Below are 19,827 nucleotides of genomic sequence, written 5' to 3'. Positions count from 1 at the left end.
GTGATACCCCTTTTCCACTTGTCACTTTGCTCTGGAAGGTATTCCCATAAATATCACTGATCACGTGGTTACAAATATCCCATTGGATGCATCAATGCAGCCCTTGCTCCACACCCATGGCTTGAACACTTACAAGTTACACATTTCTGCAATGTGAAACCCCAATCCCTGGGTCATGAATGAAACTGGCCAACTGTCTTTTAAATTCCTTGATCAAGTTTATGGTTCCATTTTATTTGGCTAGGTGTAGAACACGTCAGCAGCACAGAACTAAAAACACACTTGGACTAGCAGAAAGAGACAGAGTCAGAGTGCCCAGTCAGAATAAAATAATCTTCCATAATATATTCCATGGCTGATTTATTCTAGCCCTAGCTCTAGAGGCAGGACTGAAGTAAACCAGCTGGGGCTCTAGAGGTAAGGCTGGAATAAATCAACCAGGTTTTTAGAGGAAGGGCTAGAATATGTAAGCTTCAGGTGTAGATGTAGGCCTGGAATATATTATCATTGAGTCTGCAGTGGTAGGGTTAAAATAAGTTAGCCTTCCTTTGCAGGCAGGGCTGGAATAAATAAACCAGAGCTCTAGAGGTAGGGTTGGAATATGCCAGCCAAGGCTCTAGAGGTAGGGCTGGAATTGGTCAGCCAGGGCTTTCCAGGAAAAAGCTGCATTACTGCAACTTTCTGACACCCTAGCCAGCAGGTAACGTTACTCAGAGCAATGCTACTCCCCCAGTATGTATAAAACGTTCCTGGTAGGTGCTGTGAAGCTCACACCTTGTCAAATGACGAATGAATTGGCTCTGCAACAAGGAGCTTCACAGAGGATCATGTCCACGTGCTTCCTTCTCTCCCAAGTACAATAATTGTTGCCGGGGATCTGAGTTTTAGAACATTTAGCAATTCGAATTGGGTGGGCATTTAGCAAACAGAATGTTGTGAATTTTCCAAACTAAAAGAAAGACCCCTTGGTCACTCAAATGTAAAAAAAAGGAGATTGTGCCATTCCATTTCTAATGAGGTGCGTACTCTAGCGTTGTAGGGTTGAGTCCCCGTCGTCAAAAATTAAAAACAGAAATGGCCAAAACACATCTCTAGTGCCACAAAGTCTGGGTTTCAATCTACCCCAAGCCCCTGATAACTAATTTGTTTCTATTAAAGGATTTCATTGTTCAAAATGACCCTTCAGCTGCAGGTAATTCAGCAGCTGATGATTTATGGAGACCCTACAATACCTGTGGTCTCTGTGGCTCTCCAGGAACAGGGCTGGCCACTGCTGGGCTAGCAGTAACATGCGGTTATGTACAGGCCTTCTTTTGAGCTCTTTGGCTCTGGCAAGCTGTTCTAAAATCCGGCTTAGGGTAGCTTAACCCCTGGCGGGCATTATGCCACATCACAGAACCACCACACGATCTGGCAGTGTGGCTTGGCCTTGTCCCAGGACCTAGTGACAGGGGTGGTCCAGGTCAGGACTGCAATTCTCCTCACTGAGCTGTCAGCGGAAGTGCTCACAGTGCCGACTGGGCTGTAGCCAAATCGCCACCGAAGGACAACCTTGGGCAGCGGGAAAAGAAAACAGACGTTTACAAAGACATGAGAGTAACTGATCCACGCCAGCCAGCAAGCGTCGGGTTATAACTGCAAGCGCCCTCATTAATAAAGCAAACAAAGTGCCTTTGGATTTCTTTCCCCTGATCACAGTCAGCCTCCCCTCCTCATTTGAAAGACACATCCGTGGGGTCTCTGGTTTAATTTTGCTCTTTTTTATTTCTGCTGCCCTGCTCATTTTATCTAATTGAGCCCCCACCACCACTGATTTTGGAACAATAACTACCCCATAACTGACTCCAGAACACCGTTTGATTTAAACAACAAAAAGCATATTTTCCAACATGAATCATCTGAAAAAGTGTCAAATGAGTCTCAGATGGCAGTCTAATTGATGGGAGATTACGTCTGGCAGTGGTTCTGTTGTAAAGTGTTAAATCTGATTAGCGTCGCTGGGCATGTCTGCCAGCTTTGTTCCTATTTTTTTTTTCTCCCCAGAACCCAGGAGTCTTCTTCCACAGAGCTAGAAAATAAGGAAAATGAAGAAGAGGAAGAACAACAATCATTGCTGAGCACACTTTCCTTCAAGAATCAGCCATGGAATGGCACTGACTCTCTATGCCATTACAAGACATTGCCTGTTGTAAATTAATGACCAGATTGAGCCTTAATTGCTTAATTATCTCAGATGCTGAACTGAAGATTAGGTGGTGCAAAGACTTGCAATGGAATCAAAAGTAACAAGATTGGTCTCGCCTGCTCCAATCCTTCACCTCCTATGGATGAATATGAATTATAGGGGAATCGGATGTTGTTGTCCTTAGTGATGCTGCTATCATCTCTCACTTTCTCCAGAGTTAAGCATAAGTGGATTGATGAAGGACTGTGGCATCTGAAATGTGAGAAAGATAGGTTCTAGCCAGGATGATAGAAATGGCTAACTGCAGGTACAGGAGCATCATGACACGTAATATCAGAAGCCGGGTCATCAGGACTGAAGCCATCTGCTTTACTGCCTGCAGGTTTACATCACGATCCTCCCTAATCCCCTCTCAGCAATTTTGGTTTATTTTGCTCGCCATTCAAATGTCTTAGCCATTAGAAGGCTTTCCGTTGTAACCCTTCTCCCACAACCCCTACAGGCCCAGAAGCAAGGAGCAAAAACAGAAATAAAGTAAAATGGACTTACAAACGAAAGGCTTTGAAGAAGAGATACTGAATGGAAATTTGATCCTAAAGACAAAAGTAACCTTTAAAAAAGATCAGAAACTAGATCACTGGAGATGATCACCGGTGCTTGAGGGCTTTAGAATTTTATTTCCCTACTGAGCTCTTAATTGTCTGATTAGAGAAACTGCTTGTGTGTTTAGATTAAAGTCAACCAAGTCTTAAGCTGCTAATATTTTGTTACAAAACCTAGAAAATCTGATGCAATGCAACCCTTCAGACGCTGGCCTTCAAGATCAAGCACCAGGGTGTGCTCTCCTGGGTTCACAAGTGGGCAATAACAGCTGAGTCCTGAAAGTCATGAAACAAGCGCTCCAGCTAGGGTCAACCAGCCTGAGAAAGGGGCACGTGAAAATCTACAGGGAGGGGTGGGGAGATGCAAGCTCTTGGTTTCGGTAAAGGCAGGCACCGTGCCAGGCGCGCTATCTGGTTACTGGGCTCCATCCCCAGCCAGCTCCTGCTCTGCAGCTGTTCCAGATGACATCAGAAATGATGGCAGGAGAGATGATGTAAGCCTGTTGCTCGACCCTTCACAAATTCAGCAATCCTTTTTTTTTTCTGCGTGGGAAAGTTAGAAAAAACTGCCCTACCCCTCGGATTCCTCTCTCGCCATCGACTGTGCCCGACTCTCTGACTAGAAGATGAGCCGGCTAATCTAATCATTCTAATCTCTTCTCCCAGCCCTAAATCCGGGGTGTCGCTATAGTGCCACTGGAAACCGTGCACAACATTGATGAAGCTTTGCAAAGTATTCTACAGGCATCTCCCTTGTTGGGGGAAACGGGTTTAGCCCTACATTTTAGCTATACATTCCTATTCATGCATGAGCTGCATGCCCCTGCGTACACACACACACAACTGCTTTTAACGTGACCAGGAGTGCAGATACGGCGGAGCGGAGGCACTGTGCCTAAGGAACTGTGCCTGTGGCTGGAAGGTTGCCGGTTCAAATCCTGTGGCCGGCAGAGGAATCCTACTCTGTTGGGCCCCTGAGCAAGGCCCTTAACCCCAGCTGCTCCAGGGGTGCTGTATAAATGGCTGACCCTGTGCTCTGACCCCAAGCGTCTCTCCCTGTCTGTGTGTCTCATGGAGAGCAAGCTGGGGTATGTGAAAAGACAAATTCCTAATGCAAGAAACTGTATATGGCCAATAAAGTGATCTTATCTTATACATTGAAAAACGTTTTATACATCTTCCATTTCAAACAACATTCCCTTCTTCTTGGCTATTCAATACTGTGGGCCCTCAAGATCTTTAGTACAGTTACTGACTGACTGTCCTCCGGTAGCAGAAAAGGAATAACAGCTGGGCTGCTCAACATGAGTGGCACTAGAACACACTGGCATGAAGGCTCAGTGCTACTGCCCCTCTGAAACCATTTGCTATATCAAAGCAGCGTTCTGTGTTGCAGGGCAGTGCTTTGTCTGTTGCACCTGTGGCAAAGGTGGTCTTGTCTTACTGTTTGCTCTTTTGTAAGCAAGGTGTTCTCTTGGCTTCAGCCAATATAATAATAATAATAATTGGTTACACTTATATAGTGCTTTTCTGGACACTCCACTCAAAGCGCTTTACAGGTAATGGGGACTCCCCTCCACCACCAGTGTGCAGCCCCACCTGGATGATGCAATGGCAGCCATAGTGCACCAGTACGCTCACCACACATCAGCTATCAGTGGGGAGGAGAACAGAGGGATGAAGCCAATTCATAGAGGGGTATAATTCATGTCTAATTCATATACATGAGGGAAGCACTTTTGGAGTTACAACCAGAATATCTGAAGTCAGTGAAACAGCTCTGAAGTCACTGGATTCCTGACGGTGCTCAGCAGACAATGGAACTGGGCTCTGTAGGTCATTAGCATGGACACATGATCAGAATGAAAACAGACTGTTCTGATTTCTGTAGCCCATGTCTTTTATAGCTCAAGGCTGTACAAGGCTCATCCCTCAAACCCACAAGAGGAGAAAGGAAGCTCAACAGTTCTAGACCAGTTTGGAACAGTGGATGCAAATGCAACAGACTATAGACCTCAAGCGTTCTGTACTACACGCTCTAATATCAGAGAAATCTGTTGGCAGCGCAACAGGAAAGAAACTGTGGGCTTCAGACAGAAGACTGGTGAGGTTTTGATTTAACCTCAATGATTGCTGTTGCTCGTGCCTGCCAACAAAAACGAAAACATAAAATTATTGGAGTCCATCCTCCAGCCCATCCCGAAAATATTTAACTACTAAAATTAAAAGCTTTTCAGTTCCACAGCCACGAGATTCAAATGCGAAACGATTTTATTACGATCTGAAAAACAAGGAGAAGGTATGCCTTTTGCATGCAGTTTCCAATGGATTTCAAACTGTTTGGTATACGTTTCAAAGCTTGGTATACGTTTTAGAACACACCCTGTATCAAATTAAATAAAACTGAGCAGACACTGAACTTAAAGTGTACTGTAATTACTATGGGCTCTTTTCTACAGCTGTTTATGTTCACGTTATATGATTATCAAGAACCATGGCTGATTATGTACAGGAGTGTACAGATGTTTTAAGATAATTTGTTGCTTCCTTATTTTTGGATTTGTTCTGCCAGAAATATCATATTCCTGTAGCCGGAAGATCTGGAATGTTCTCAAAACACGTTGATGATCAGTTAACTAGCGGCGGAATGGCTGCAGTGTGTTCAAAACAGCAAAGGAACGCTCAGTCACAAATACCGAAACGCAGGTAATATAAACAATTTTTTGGGGGGGTTGCTTTATCCAATTCAGGGTCACGGGAGAGCCAGAGCCTATCCCAGCAAGCAATGGGTGCAAGAGAGGGAACACTCTGGATGGGATGCCAGACCATAGCAAGCAGAGACACAACACACACACACACACACACACACACACACACACACACACACACATTCATACCAGGGCCAATTTCCCAAAAGCCAATTAACCTGCCTGTATGTCTCTGGGCAGTGGGAGAAAACAGGAGATTGATTATTTTCTGTGTGTTATGCAATGCTTCTACAAAAACGTTTTCTGTTTTCCCTCTCACTAAAAGAGATAATAATCTAAGCCTGGCTTCCGGAAACAGCTCAATTTAGCAGCTATTATACAGTGCGGCATAGGCAAGCTCACAATTAGCACCATTAATTAATCACCTCCAGCCTGTAACAAAGGAACTTCATTGGCTTTGACAAGTCACAGAGATTAACACATAGGATGTGTTTCCAGTACCTTTTCATCTTGTGGAATTTAATGCAGTTTTCTCTAAGGTGCAACAGGGTTCCAGAACAATTCACAAAAACATGAGGACAGGCACAGATTTTATTCATGATAGTTTAGGCTTATATTTTTCATGGCAGGAGGTCATACAATACCTTCCAATAAAAATGAACAAAGCTGATGAATTATCTTTATTTAATCTAAATTCCCAGAGGACAAATCCACTTAGCTCAGGTTTAAATTCAGTGATATTCCACAGTGATATACACACAGAGAAGATGTCATTTCTTTACAATGTGAAAGCACAATGAACATACTGTATCAGAGGCGCAATTGTTTCTCCTTAATTGTCTATGAGTGCAGAAAGTCTGGTCCATCGTGATTTATCAGAGACTGTTACTGAGCTAATAACTTCCATCTGTCTCAGGTACCGCGACAGTATGTGGGTCGCCTTTTTTGTAATAAAAGAGTCTAGGTTTTAAAAACGGGATAAGTTACAAAGACTACTTACAGATCTCGTTTCTCTGTAAGGTATCAAAGGTATTGACTTCATCGCACTTATTGGCTCCTTGCTGTATTTCTTGCTATATCTTCTTGCGAAACAGACAGTCAAATAGGTAACTGTTTTTCTGTGTGTGGAGAGGGGAGCATTTAACAAGCCTGTTTTTTATTTCTTTTTCTTTTGGCTGAACTTGAGCTCGAGCTAGAAAATGAAATGAAAGGGATGGTGGGGGGGGGGGGGGGGTGTTTGGCCTTACTGCTACGCTAAGGAAAACAAATCCACAAAAAAACAAACAAATCCCGGAGAACGAGGGCAAAACTGCCGAAAAATGCAGAAACTGACAGCTGCTCTGTGTGGCACACTCCCTCCCCGGCTTGGGGGCGGCCTGTCGAAATATTCTGGTATTTTGTTTACAGACAGATCTGTGGCTCTGGTACAGCGCGCAGACACGACACCCCACTTTCTGAAGCCCACAACTGTGGCGTCAAGATTCCAATCAGGGCTGTGTCTGCAGACGGGGGATTATTTGTGCTGGAAGGGAACCGCGGAGAGATGCTGGACTCAGCCCAGTGCTGGAGAAGGGGAGGGGCTGGGGGCATGTTTTTGGGGAGGGGAATCCCCAGCTCACACATACTCTGTAATATGCCCAGGACGCAATATCAGGAAACACTTAACGCTTTTGATGGAGTGCATGTTATTTGCATCCAATGGAGTCTTGCCGATCTCAAAGTTGACTGAACGTATCTAAAAGCATGGGTGTTTCGGGTATCCTACGATCATGACTATTAACCTGTTCATCAATATTATAAACCCACCGGCACAGAAACAGACTGAAGAGATGCTTCAAGGTCAATCCTGGATATTGGAAGATCATAGCTCACTTTGGATGAGGGGATTTGTTTAAACGACTTTCAGAAACATCTATCCAAAGAGTTGCAATCTATTCCAGTCAGAGGAAATATTCCACAAGTGCAAAAGAAAGCGTTTTGTCCTCTCCCTGCATGCTAAGGTACAGAGATGTTTTGATCTGTTCATGCTGGCGTGCAATCGGGTTTTTTTTTTTAAAAAAAGAATAAAAAAACTCAAAGTGGTTGTCTTCGGCTTTCACAAAGCGGGTTATAAGTTTAGTTTCTACCTGGGAAGAATCTGAAAGTACTGTAACATCCCCCCCAGTCCATTTTCTAACTGCTTTATCAGATACAGGGTTGCAGGACAGCCAGAGCCTATGCTGGCAAGCCATGGGCTCAAGACAGGAAACTTCCTGGATGGGGACATCAGCCCATTGCAGGACATACGCAGATACACACACACTCACACCCACACCAAGGCCAATGTTTCCTGAAGCCAGTTTACCTACCAGCTTGTCTTTGGACTGTGGGAGGACAACAGCAGTCAGAGGAAATCCATACCAGCATGGAAAGAACATACAAACTCCACACAGACAGCACCCCAGGACTTGAACCCAGGGCCCCAGCACTGAGAGGTAGCAATGCTAACCACTGTGCCTCCATGGCACCCAAATGCAGTAACAAAAGGACAAGAAAAGCAACAAGTCATGAAGACCATTGGCAGGTTAGATGCCAACTGACTGTATAAGAGGATAAAAAAGCAAACCGTCAGGACACAGGATAGTTGAGCAAGACGGATTCCCTTGCCTGCTTGCTATATGACTTTTCACTGATGACATCGTGCTCCAGCTATGAGTTACATCATGAAAAGATAAAAGCCGGGGGGGAAAAAAGGACAAAATAAAACACCATTTAAGAAGGGGTCGGTTGTAGTGACATTCAAAATCCCGATTTCACACATGTGGGTGACCTAATCTTTTAGGTGTGTGAGAAAATGTGTGTCAGAGGGCTCTTGGAAGCAGGCTCCTTAATTCCCATGCAGTGAAAACGGCATCCAGGCCTTCTTACCATCTGTGCTCCTGTTACCATGGGCGCACCAGGGCCACTTCAAGGGCCGCGGTTTCCACCCGTCAACGGGAGCCGGAACAGCTGGGAACATGCCAGCGGGTCTCAAAAGTGAGAAGAACGGCAGGGTCTGCGGCCTGAGGCATGACATAATGTTGTGAGGGGCGCAGATAGCCACGCCCTTACTCATTAGGAAAGGGAAACTCCTTGGTGACAAGCCCTGGGAATCCACAACTCAAAGCGAATTGAGTCTCCCTTTAGACCAAAGCTCCCGTAACTCTAAAACCTAAGTGCACAGAGTCACTTGTAAGGAAAGCTACCTTCATGGCTGTCACATCTGCGCTATTCCACCCTCCGTGCCTCAGGCTCAGCTTTCTTTATGCTCCTATCATTGGTTTTTTTTTTTTCATTTAAAAGGTGTCTTTCATGCACAAAGATCAAAGTACTTTAAAAGAGGAATTAGCAGTAATAGAAATGAGGTCAAATAGGTATAATACAAAAGATAATTAAAAAAACAGTTAAAAATCAAAGCAAGAATGTCCTATAAAGTATTAGAATGGTCATTCCACTAAAGCTCAAAACCTAATGGTTAAAGCAGAGCTCTTTGATATTTTCCAGAACCAAATAGTATGAGGAAGATTGTTTTCTATATGTTTTAATACATCTTTCTGGAGGACACTGTCTAAAATAAGAATAATTGAAACGGTTCTAAAATGGCTCACAACTGAACTGCTGAAGGTGGATTTTTAAGCACAGGTTAAAAAGGGGCTCTTCCTCGGCCTAAATGTGATCAAGCACAGTCCCACTCTTTCCTTTCAGAAATTCCTGACATTTTCCTCCACTGCCACCCAAGTCCAAGGGTCACTCTGGCAGCAAAATAAATACAAGCATCACCAGCTGCACGCCATCCAGTCTTCCAACCACAGCTGGTGAGCGGCACAGCCCGAATTCAAACCAGCAGTCCTTAAGACCAAGAGCTCAGCGCTCCAATAGGTGGATTAGTCTTCCAACCAATTAAAAACTATGTGGGAGTGCTGCAAAAATTCACAGATGCTTTTTTCTAGCCTTTATTGGAAGTAGGTGTTTGGATGGGGTCATGTATAGAGACGTATGGACACTCCTAAAGGATTTTGAATGTATTTTTTCACAGATAAGTCATTTGCAAGCTTAGAAAGCAGAATTATAACGGTTGCTCAGAAAAGGTCATTTCTTTTTTTTTTATTTAATCCTTTATTTATTTAATCCACTGGTGATCCGGATGAGTCAAACGCAGCATCTAGGGTCGGTGATTAAAATTAAAAATCAAAATGAGCAATTTAAAATGTTTATAACATGGCCGGACAGAAAAATTAATCTGAGGCTCTGCCATAAAGATTATTATCGATTCAATTATTTTGAAATGCTTTTGCTCAAAGCAACTTACAATCATTTGTATTCTTTCACATGAATTGGGTACCAATCGATGAGGTTGGACTTCTGGGATCAATCACAGTAAAGCACCTTGCTAACAGCTACAGCAGCAGTATCCTCACCTGAAATATGAACTCACGACCCTCCAGAGTGGAACATGGAAACATTTATCACTACCCAAAACTGCTGGTAGAATCTTATTTACAACAAATTAGAGCAGCGTGAAACTGCAATTGGTATCTTACTGGGAAATGTGGGACTCTTTATCCTCAAAATAAAGTAAAATGCTTTTCCCCGTTTTTTTTACTATTACAATTTAGTCATTTGGTCCCCAAGTCATTAATTCTCTACGTAAAACACTGCCGCCATCCCACATATCACTAACTAAGCCTCTTAGCAATCGCTTTGCTCTGCGTTGCATGGTGTCGCATTTTGTGTTTTTTTTTTAAAAAAAAAAAGACAGCATGGAAAGGGCCATGCCTGTCAGAAAAAGAAAATGTATAAAATTGGAAAAGAAAAAAAAATTGGACTCCGCGCCTTTCCAAAACAATCTCCAGTCTCTGCCGCCGAAATAATCTGCCGTGCTTGTGCTCAGGAAGTTCTGAAACATCAGAGTAGCGCTGCGGCCAAGCCACTTCAAAAGCACCGGCCAGCCATTTCTTAAAACAACCACTTGAGCTCTCCAAGAGAAAGTCAGGGAGCCAGCAATTTCAGTGGGCTGCTTGCTTATTCTCCTGCTATTGTAAACCTATGCATTAGAAGAAGAAAAAAATAATCGAGGAATATATTTCCTCTTCTGTAGTCTGGGATCCTTCAGTCACATTAACCTTCTGCTAACATTGCAGCCTTTGCTAAATGAAACCTTTACCGCCGTCCAACCAACGAAAGGAAACCAAAAATTAAACAGACCACCTAAAGACAAAACTGGTAGAGTCTCAAATCCACAAATATGAAGATTTCCACTAATAAAGCTGTCAAAGTGGACCCAAAGAAGGGCCTTCGTTTTTAAAGAGGCAGGGAGAGGTTAGGCACCACATCCTTCTGTTTTGGTGAACACTCATGCCGTGATGCCTTGCGGTCATCTCTGGAAACCGCTGTGGTGATCTGGAATGTTCTGTGGCTGAGAGACTCTATCAGTCACATGGGTCCCGACAAAAGGAGACACAGGGTACTCTGAAACACAGAGTTTTTGTCAGAATCACCTTCTTAATCGGCTACAGAACTGGAGTGTCAAGAAAGAACTGGGAAGGCGTCCAACATGGATGTCAGTATCCGTTGCTTGCGGGAGCACACTGCCGAGGCTACAATTTTTGGCGGAGGATTTTTGGTAGTCACGGCAACTGTGAACATACAGCACAGGGCCCTGAACTCTTGCAAAACACTTGCTGACTCAGCTCTTTTGTTCCTCCCTCAACAAAGCAGTACATATCAGTAAATTGTCCATATACACAAGTCAATCAATAATAATACTAAAAACTTTATTTTATATAGCGCCTTTAATGGTGGCTTGTCAATGCACTTTACAGAACAACAACAATAAAACATATACAAGATATGCACAATGAGAATACACAATGAGAGGAGACAGTAGATGGGGGTACTTAATGCAGTAGGAGCAGAGGGATAAATAACAGGACCAGTTAAGTAAAGGCTGACAGAAGGTGACTCTCTGGTATCATTAGGGATAGAGTTCCAGAGCTTGGGGGCATAACAGGAGAAGGCCCTGTCACCCATACAATGTAGATGGGCTTGGGGGACAGATAGGAGAACAGAATTAGAAGAGCGAAGGTTGCGAGGTGAGGAGTAGGACAGTAGTAGCTCAGGCAGGTACTGAGGTGCCAAGCCATGCAGAGCCTTATAGGTGAGCATGAGCATTTTAAGGCCGACACAAAACCTGACAGGAAGCCAGTGCAGGGACTCCAGGATAGGAGTGATGTGATCACTTGTACTAGACCTGGTCAGGATTCTAGCTGCCAAATTTTGGACATACTGGAGTTTGTTCAGTGTGGATTTAGAAACCCCAGTGAGTAGAGCGTTACAGTAGCCAATTCGGGAGAAGACAAATGTGTTGAGAAACTTTGCAGCAACAGCAAATATTATAGTATCACCATCAAGAGATACAAGTTTAATTGCACCTCCAGAACAAGAATTAGCTAGAAATCACAGTAGTAAAATTCACTGACCAAAGATGAGAGAAAGTGATGACTCAGACTTTAAAAAAAATACCACATCAATTCATATCTGGTCTTTTCCATTAGCTCTGTAATGAAGTCTTACCTAACCACAGGCCTACAGGTGAATTCTCATTTGTGAACAATTAACTAACTCTTCTTTCTAAGATAAATCACTGCAATCGCTGTCTCTTTCTTGCACCTTCCCTACAATGCCTACAGCAAGAAACAGAAGTAATTAACTGTACACACTAAGGAACAAGCAATTTCAAAAAACTCTAAATACTGCTTGTATTAAAGAAATTAAACAAACACAACGCAATACTTCACTTAACTACACCTCCAAACTGAATATCAAAAAAGCATTTGCGCAATTGTTTAATTTTTTAAAACAATATTTATACAGGGAGAAGGTAATCAGTGAAATGAAAAGACTAATGTCAAATTAACTTCCTGCCACATAATGACAAATAAACAGAGACTGTGCTTCCAAACCACAAAGAATTTGTAAACAAGTTGACTTGTTTGATTGTTCAGAATGGTATAGCAGAAAGTGTATACTATGGAGACCAAAGCAAGTTATGAACAATTCATTAATGTTTGTCGCTATCTTTATAAGTTAATTGGAAGATTGGTGGTTGGATTCATTTCTTATTTACGCGTCAGATAACCATTATTATTGTGGTGTGCCACAAGACTATTGTGAATTCATTGGGTGGTGAATTCCATGAGTTCCCACTTTGCGTTTTGTGTTAAAATGACGTGCTCTGGCCACAATAGCAGGAACTACCACTGAATAAAATGTTAAACCCCAGCACGTAGAATGAGCTGGCTGAACAGGAAATTCACATACGTAGAACAGCCACACAAGTTTTGTTACAATAGACTTGATAGACAATAGCAGCTGGGACTGTGACACTGACATCAGTGTGTAGGTCTGCCTTGCATGGCTCTATCTATCTACCAAAAGGATTGTGATCAGGGCATTGTTCTGGCTAGGGAGGGTGATGGGAACGCATCTCAAACTATATATTGCCTGTCACTGACATAGTCTATTCACCTGATGGGTTTCTTACTAATGTGTACAGGGCAGGTACATAAAATATTACTTTCTTGTGATGTGACTATCATGAATATCATGGCCATGTTTGAATGACTATATTTTGTCAGGTTTAAGCACAGAAATGTGCCTTTGGGTGCGTAAGTAGGCCATAAACAGCTAAGGCCATAAATACATATCAAAGCCTTCAAACCAGAGGAGGTCATTGGGCCCATCTAGCCCATTTGGTAGTTATTATTTAAGTGATCTTATCCAGCTAATGCACAAAAGAAGTCAGATTAAGGCTTCCGCAATGTAATTTCTGTTACTGGTCTCAGATTGTTAGGCCTGGATTCATAAGCAAGCACCTGTTGTCAGACATTTCATGATCTTATTTTGGTTAATTGCTTCTCTGAGTGATCGCATTAACGTTAATCATGTGAGAAGCAAATTTTCTCCTGCGGTTACTGGAGACCTTCCGCAAAATGTAGTTTCTCTTTTTACATTCAGCTGACAAAAAAAAAAAGATTTAAAGGGCCGAGGCTGCTAACATGGGACAGTTCCGAAGATGGAAATAAGGGGCGTTATCAGTGTCCTTGACATTATACTGGGGCATTAGGACCCACATAGACCACAGGGTGAGCGCCCCCTACTGGCCCAACTAACACCACTTCCAGCAGCAACCTCAGCTTTCCCAGGAGGTCTCCCACCCAGGTACTGACCAGGCTCACACCTGCTGAGCTTCAGTGGGTTGATTATTCAATACAGAAGGTGTGACTCCTCCTTCCTATCACATGATCTAACATGGCAATGAATGCAGAGTGGGACTGTGACCCTCAAGTACCACTGCCAAGATCAGTGTTCAATTGGCACCCAACAAAACCATTATATTAACAAAGGTGTTAAAACAACCTGTCATTTCTAGCTACCAAATACTGGTCCCCATCTTCTCATTACCTCAGTCCAGGAATGAGCATTATATTCTTGACAGATAGTTCAAGATGTCTTTGAATACATCTGCTAGAATTTCACACCAAGATAAACAAGTCAAATCAAGTTTTCTCACTCTGTTTTGCTTGCAAGAGCTGCAGACAACAGCCTCTGAATGTATTCAGACCCCGATGAACTGTAACTGAAAGATGATTTAGCATGATTTGATAAGCACGAGGAGGTGCTTCCTGGAGCTTTTAATAGGCTTGTAAATCACTCACTTAAACTACATCCACAATGAATTTTATACTTGATTAACCTTTTGGCCACTGGGGCTGATAAAGCTTTTTTATTTTATTAAGCCTCAGCTTCACGACTGCTTTTCACTAAAATATCTATTTCATTTGTTAGTCCTTCGGGTCTAATTAGGATTCCAGGACCAGAGGATGCAAACCAACCCTAAACAGAACAGATTTAATTTGAAGAAAATGAACCCTGGTTAAAAGCCCCTATCCAGACTCCCAGGCAAAAACAATAAAATAAATGGTGCCGTTCTCAATTTGCTTTTCAAATTGGCCCTTCACACAACTTAATCCATTTACTGATGTGGTCTACTAAAGCAGACAGCATATATCACCTTTATGCTGAACATTTTACCTTGTCTGTCCACTTAATGTAGAACAAGTCCTTTAACACTTCCATTGTGCCACTTTAGAGGTGCCAATTTTCAGCTCCATAGTAGTGTCCAGTTGAGTCAAACACTCACAGACCTTGAGACATTCCTGAACTGATCTGGCAAGTGGACCTGATTCCAACCTACTTCATTTCATAGGGCCCATGAGTTTACATTAATGCAAATTGAAAACGAAAAATAATAAATAACTGTCTCTCCCATTCTCCAAAAACCAAAATGCTCAGGGTGTCATTGGAGACAGTAAAATGGATTACTGACTGAAATAATTTAATTCCTACACCGTTAATCTTAAATTAGAAGTTTCCCCAACGATCCCCAGTGTCTCAGTTTGTTCTACCTCTCCTGCGCTAAATCTTAGGAAGAAAAGAAAGACCACCCTAATCACCTGTCTTCCACCTGCACTTCCCAAAGTCTAATGTCACAATCCAGTGGGTTGCAAGCATGGTGGGGAGTGGTTAGTGTCACGCTCTTAAACCCCTCCCCTTAAGGACGCTCCTGCCCTTCCTAGTTTTCTACTGATCCCCTGCACCTGCCTCCGGTCCCTGCCCCCCGTCCTATAGAAGCCAGGCGTTCCTGACAATCTGGGCTCAGCTTTGGAAGATGGACGCCCAGAAGCCCGCCTATCCGCAAGTCCAGGAGCGACTTGACGGCACAGGCTTCATAACGGCGTCCTGACCTCCTGAGTCCGGGATGAGGGAGCGTCTGGTCCCGTGACCCCCCTTTTATTCCCCCGTCCCTCTGCCGGATCCCGCTCCGGCTTTTAACTTTGTTCGTCTTCGTCAGGTTGCATCACCTGGTCTTGGACTATTACCACCCATGGATTTGCCTCGGACTCCTTTGGACTGTTTGCCTCGGCCACACCTCCCCCGAACGCCAGCGCACCTTGGACAGGCCCCCTGTTTTCCTTCCAGCCCCTTTGCATGCTTTTTTCCCTGCGTTTTCCTCACTCCTCCCCGGATTGTGCTGTCTGCATAGGCCCCTGAAAGAACGCTCTGTTACAGTTAGGGTAACCAGCAAACAATGTCATTCTGGCACACATACAAATACGCAGTGTAAAGGAGTGAGTCAGCTGGGTGATTCACTCTGCAGTGTGAACACATGCATGCTCTCATCCCAGAGCTTGTGGAAGGGGAACAATTGTCCTTTAATCAACAGAAATCTCTCGCCAGAGCTCGAGGACATATGCTTTTGAGTGCTTTTTGATGATCACAGAAGGAAGTTCTCAGGAACTACTGCGGCCCCTCAGAATTAGCATATTCCTTTCACAGTCATCAAAGTTGAAGGCAGAGCTTCTCGTACCCGTCTTGAACAGCCCCTTACAAGTGCAGCTTTGCACACCTGATATTTGGTTTTCAATTTTGAACTGCCCACTGGGCCCGGCAAATTAACCGCTAACATGTTTAGAACAAACAAAAAGATATGTAGTCTGTCAGTGATCACAAAATAAATGATCTGGTACTGCTGGGAAAAATGATTGGACTACTTTGAACACAGAGACACTTACCATTTACCTAATCCACTGACCAGCATGCAGTGTCAAATATTGAGCTTCCTTTTATCTAAGATTCTTTCCAGTTCCTATTGTCTTTTTCTTCCTGAGAAAACTCTTCCCCAAGAACAACAGCAAAGCACTACATTGAAAACAGGAAGTGCAGGAGGCTGTGAGAGTCTGGAACAAACTACCCAGCCATGTTGTTGAAGCTGTTATCTGGGCTGTTTTGAAGAAACGGCTGGATGAGATCCTTGGATCAATTAGCTACTAAAAATCTAATGGGGTAATGAGAAATGAAAGGTCTCCCCTAATCTGTAAACATTCACGAATATTCAAAAAATCATATGGCATGATTGTTCAGTACTATGTACAAACAACAGTTCTGGTTTACCACTTCCTTACACACTCTGAACACCAGGATTGGAAACAGCTTGACATAAATATAAAAATACATTTACATAAATAATAAATCTAGCGACGTATTCTGTTGGCCATCCCATCATTTTCATCTATGGTCAACTCTTAATGTATAAACTTTACTTAAAGTATCTCCTCTACCAAGCAAATAGTCTGGGAGACAGAGCTTCATATTCCAGAGTTTTCCTTGTGCAATTTTTAAAGATAACGATGACAGTTATCAACACTAATTTGGGAGTTTTACAAAAATGAGTCATTCATCATCATTCATCAGTTATTTTTAATCACCTATTTTTTCCTGTACTCTCCTTGTGTATTCATGGGATTTATATACAAATACTTTAGCACAGATGCACATTGGTCTTACTTCCCACCTATGCAACGTGTTTTTTCTTTTACCGCACCAGTTCAGTCAACTGAGAGCAATCTACCACCTGTTCCCATGGTGATGAATTAAATCCTGTTCCATTCCTTGCTGGAGCTACAGACAAACATTGCATCACTTGATACAGTTCCCAATGGTCCTGAGATACAGTAGAACATACCGTGGGGTTGGATTTTTAATTATTGTTTGAGTTTCTGCGGGAAACATAAGAGCTAATGATTATGTTTCATGATTAAGAAATGTAGATATGGTGTGCAAGATTCATGTTACAGCTCAAGTTGCACACCTTCTTTCTTTTCTATAAATCAGTGTTTGTAATTGGAAATGCACTGTGAAGTAAGGATAATTAGGGCTCTTTATCGGAGGGTTGCGAGATCAAATCCTGGTTTAGTTACTGTTACTGGTTCCACCTCCAGAATAACTGAACCCTCTTGTTTCCAGAAAACTGTGCATAAATGAAAACAAATACTCGAGGTACAGTAGGTATTTAACCTAAAACTATTATCATGGCATTTAGAAAAATCAGAGTGAATTTTAACCAGGAACAATGAGCTCTGGACATCACCCTTACTTTTGATTTAAGTTTTGAGAATGTCAGGCCTAACACAGACAGAGTTACAAGGAAGTAGGCCTACAAAGGACTGCCTGCTACAAAACCTGTTACTATGAATCCATGGCAACAGAGTTACAGCTCATATCATGCGATTTGAAAAGCAACAGTGAACTTTAAAACACTGACTCCAGCAGTAACGCTGAACAGCAATCAAGAAAGGAACTTCTGTCACACTGTGGTGTTTTTCAGCTTCTGAAAGGACACATGAATGAATGTTTGATGTTTGATCTAAAAGTGGGTTTCAAAGTTGAATTCACACTGTATCATTGTGTTTTATCTCCTTTTAAATTCTGTGACATTAAACGTTGCTGCTTCTTTTTGCTGGTAAATAGTCTAATTAAGCTGCGTTGGTATCATAAACAGGAACTTGAACAATAAACCGATTCTTTGCCAATGTCCCCGGGTTTGTGGTCTCTTGCAAAACTCTTCATACTAAAGTTTGTTCCATGGGGATCAAAAACATTTGGTGTTCCATATTGCACATACGTTGTTAAAATAAAAAAATGTATCATTTCCACATGCTAAATAACCTTTAGAAACATTACTCGTAGCAACATAAACCAAGCTCTGCTCATTGCATTGTAGAAGTTGTTAGCATCATATCTATCCAATTTAACCAGGTGCCCAACACCTGTAGTTCCAGTTCATCAACAAAGCTGATCTACCAGTTGCTATTGTATTCATGAATAACCTTTTCATAACAAGTAAAGTCAGGTGTAAATGAATAAAAATCATGAGAGGTGTAGATATCAGCTCAATAAAATCAAGTCAGCTGCAACTGATAAGGTGCAAACTGACTGGGTGCTTATGGAATCCGTTCACCCTGATGAGCCAGCAAGCACTATTAAAACCGTAGCATACCGACTGCGCTCTCCAGTAATTCGGATTTTACTTGCAGTGGCATGTGTTCTGTGCTAGTCTTCCAGATCGTTTTCCTCTCTGTGCAACACTGCGAGAGCGCCAGGGAAACGAAAAGCTCCTGAAAAGGTTTTGCAGAGCCGATCTTGGACCACTGCTCAGGGGATGATAGAATAAGAGTACCTGTGGGTGAACTGGGGAAGGATTATATCGAAGAAAAATCCCAAGTGGGGACAAAGATCAGTAATGGGCAGCCGAAGGCTTTGTCGTAGCCCAGACTTTGTCAGTTCTGAACTTTGTCACTAGCCAGCTGCAATAAAGATTCAAAGAAAGCTCACAATTTCCAACTAAATTTCCAGGGAATAACTCGCCAAAGTGGAAATATCTCATGGTAATATTTCAGGATGTTCAAAGATTGTGATAATAGTGTAGGAAAGCTGTAGTAAAGACCAAAGAGTGGCTGACTTACTTCTTCTGCTGAGCTTCTTTTCTGTCTGCCGATCCCAGGCTCTGCAATTAAAGGAAACAACAGGAGCGTTAGTGCACTGCGTTTTAAAACACTACTAACCCCCGTCCTGCCCTTCACTGAGAGTGAGCGTGACTCAACCATCACTGTCAGCAGGACACCTCGATGAATCTGGCGACACGACTCCGGACTTTACCTGGGTTGTAATGAAAACATTTGCACGCTTGTCTGTGCTCAGTCTTGCTGTTGCACTAAAACTTATGCCCCCCTTTACTTTATGTCTCCTTTCGTCACAGACCAGGAACAAACAACAACAGACAATGCTTGCTACTGATGTAAGGTAAGCAAATGCATCAGTCTGAGCAGTGTGGTGATCAAACACAGGAAGGGTCACAGTTAAAGTCCTTTGACTCGCAGTGGAAGACTAAGGGAAACATTTAAATGCATTCTGTTTCATCCTTCAAAAGAGGCATAAAACTGATGTTCTGCATCTCTGTAGAAAAAATTGGTTTCAAACCTTCACACTGAGACACTCCAGAACACATTATGATTCAACAGAAGGGTACTGATTTTCATTAGACCAGTAGAGTGCCCATTCTCTATATACTGCTGTTGGACTCACCACAATGGTCCTGCAAATTCATACGATCTGAACACTTCCATATAGACACCTCTCTGACACATAACCACATTCAAAGTACTTTGCTAAATGACTGTTTCTTACAAAAAAAACACACCGCTATGTCGTTCACATAAAGGTTCATTCGTAACAAAAATGCAGAAAAACAAAAGCACAAATTTCAGCCCCTGATGGACAAAATCAGTAGGTTATGAGAGGGCAGTTTGTAAATCACAGGGACATGTAATATATCATGCTGATTTCCTTAAAATGCATACCGTCTGGTGCATTGTTGGGGATCTCAATGTATATCACCTTTGCCTGGAACTATCCA

The 19,827-nt window shown here is 42.7% G+C and overlaps 1 protein-coding gene across 2 annotated transcripts in view; it reads right to left on the bottom strand.

Moving 5' to 3' along the window:
- The window catches only part of ankfn1b (ankyrin repeat and fibronectin type III domain containing 1b), a 229,744-nt gene that overhangs the window by 66,470 nt on the left and 143,447 nt on the right, over positions 1–19,827 (bottom strand). For both annotated transcript variants that reach the window (XM_088936773.1, XM_088936774.1), the window contains one exon: positions 18,878–18,918. In XM_088936773.1, coding sequence (XP_088792899.1) covers positions 18,878–18,918 — 41 coding nt within the window. The remainder of the gene's footprint in view (positions 1–18,877; positions 18,919–19,827) is intronic.

The sequence above is a fragment of the Atractosteus spatula genome, chromosome 18, assembly GCF_055471065.1.
Source record: "Atractosteus spatula isolate fAtrSpa1 chromosome 18, fAtrSpa1.hap1, whole genome shotgun sequence".
Taxonomy (NCBI): Eukaryota; Metazoa; Chordata; class Actinopteri; order Semionotiformes; family Lepisosteidae; genus Atractosteus; species Atractosteus spatula.
The sequence above is the reverse complement of the archived record's forward strand: the minus strand, read 5'-3'. Positions and strand labels throughout refer to the sequence as shown.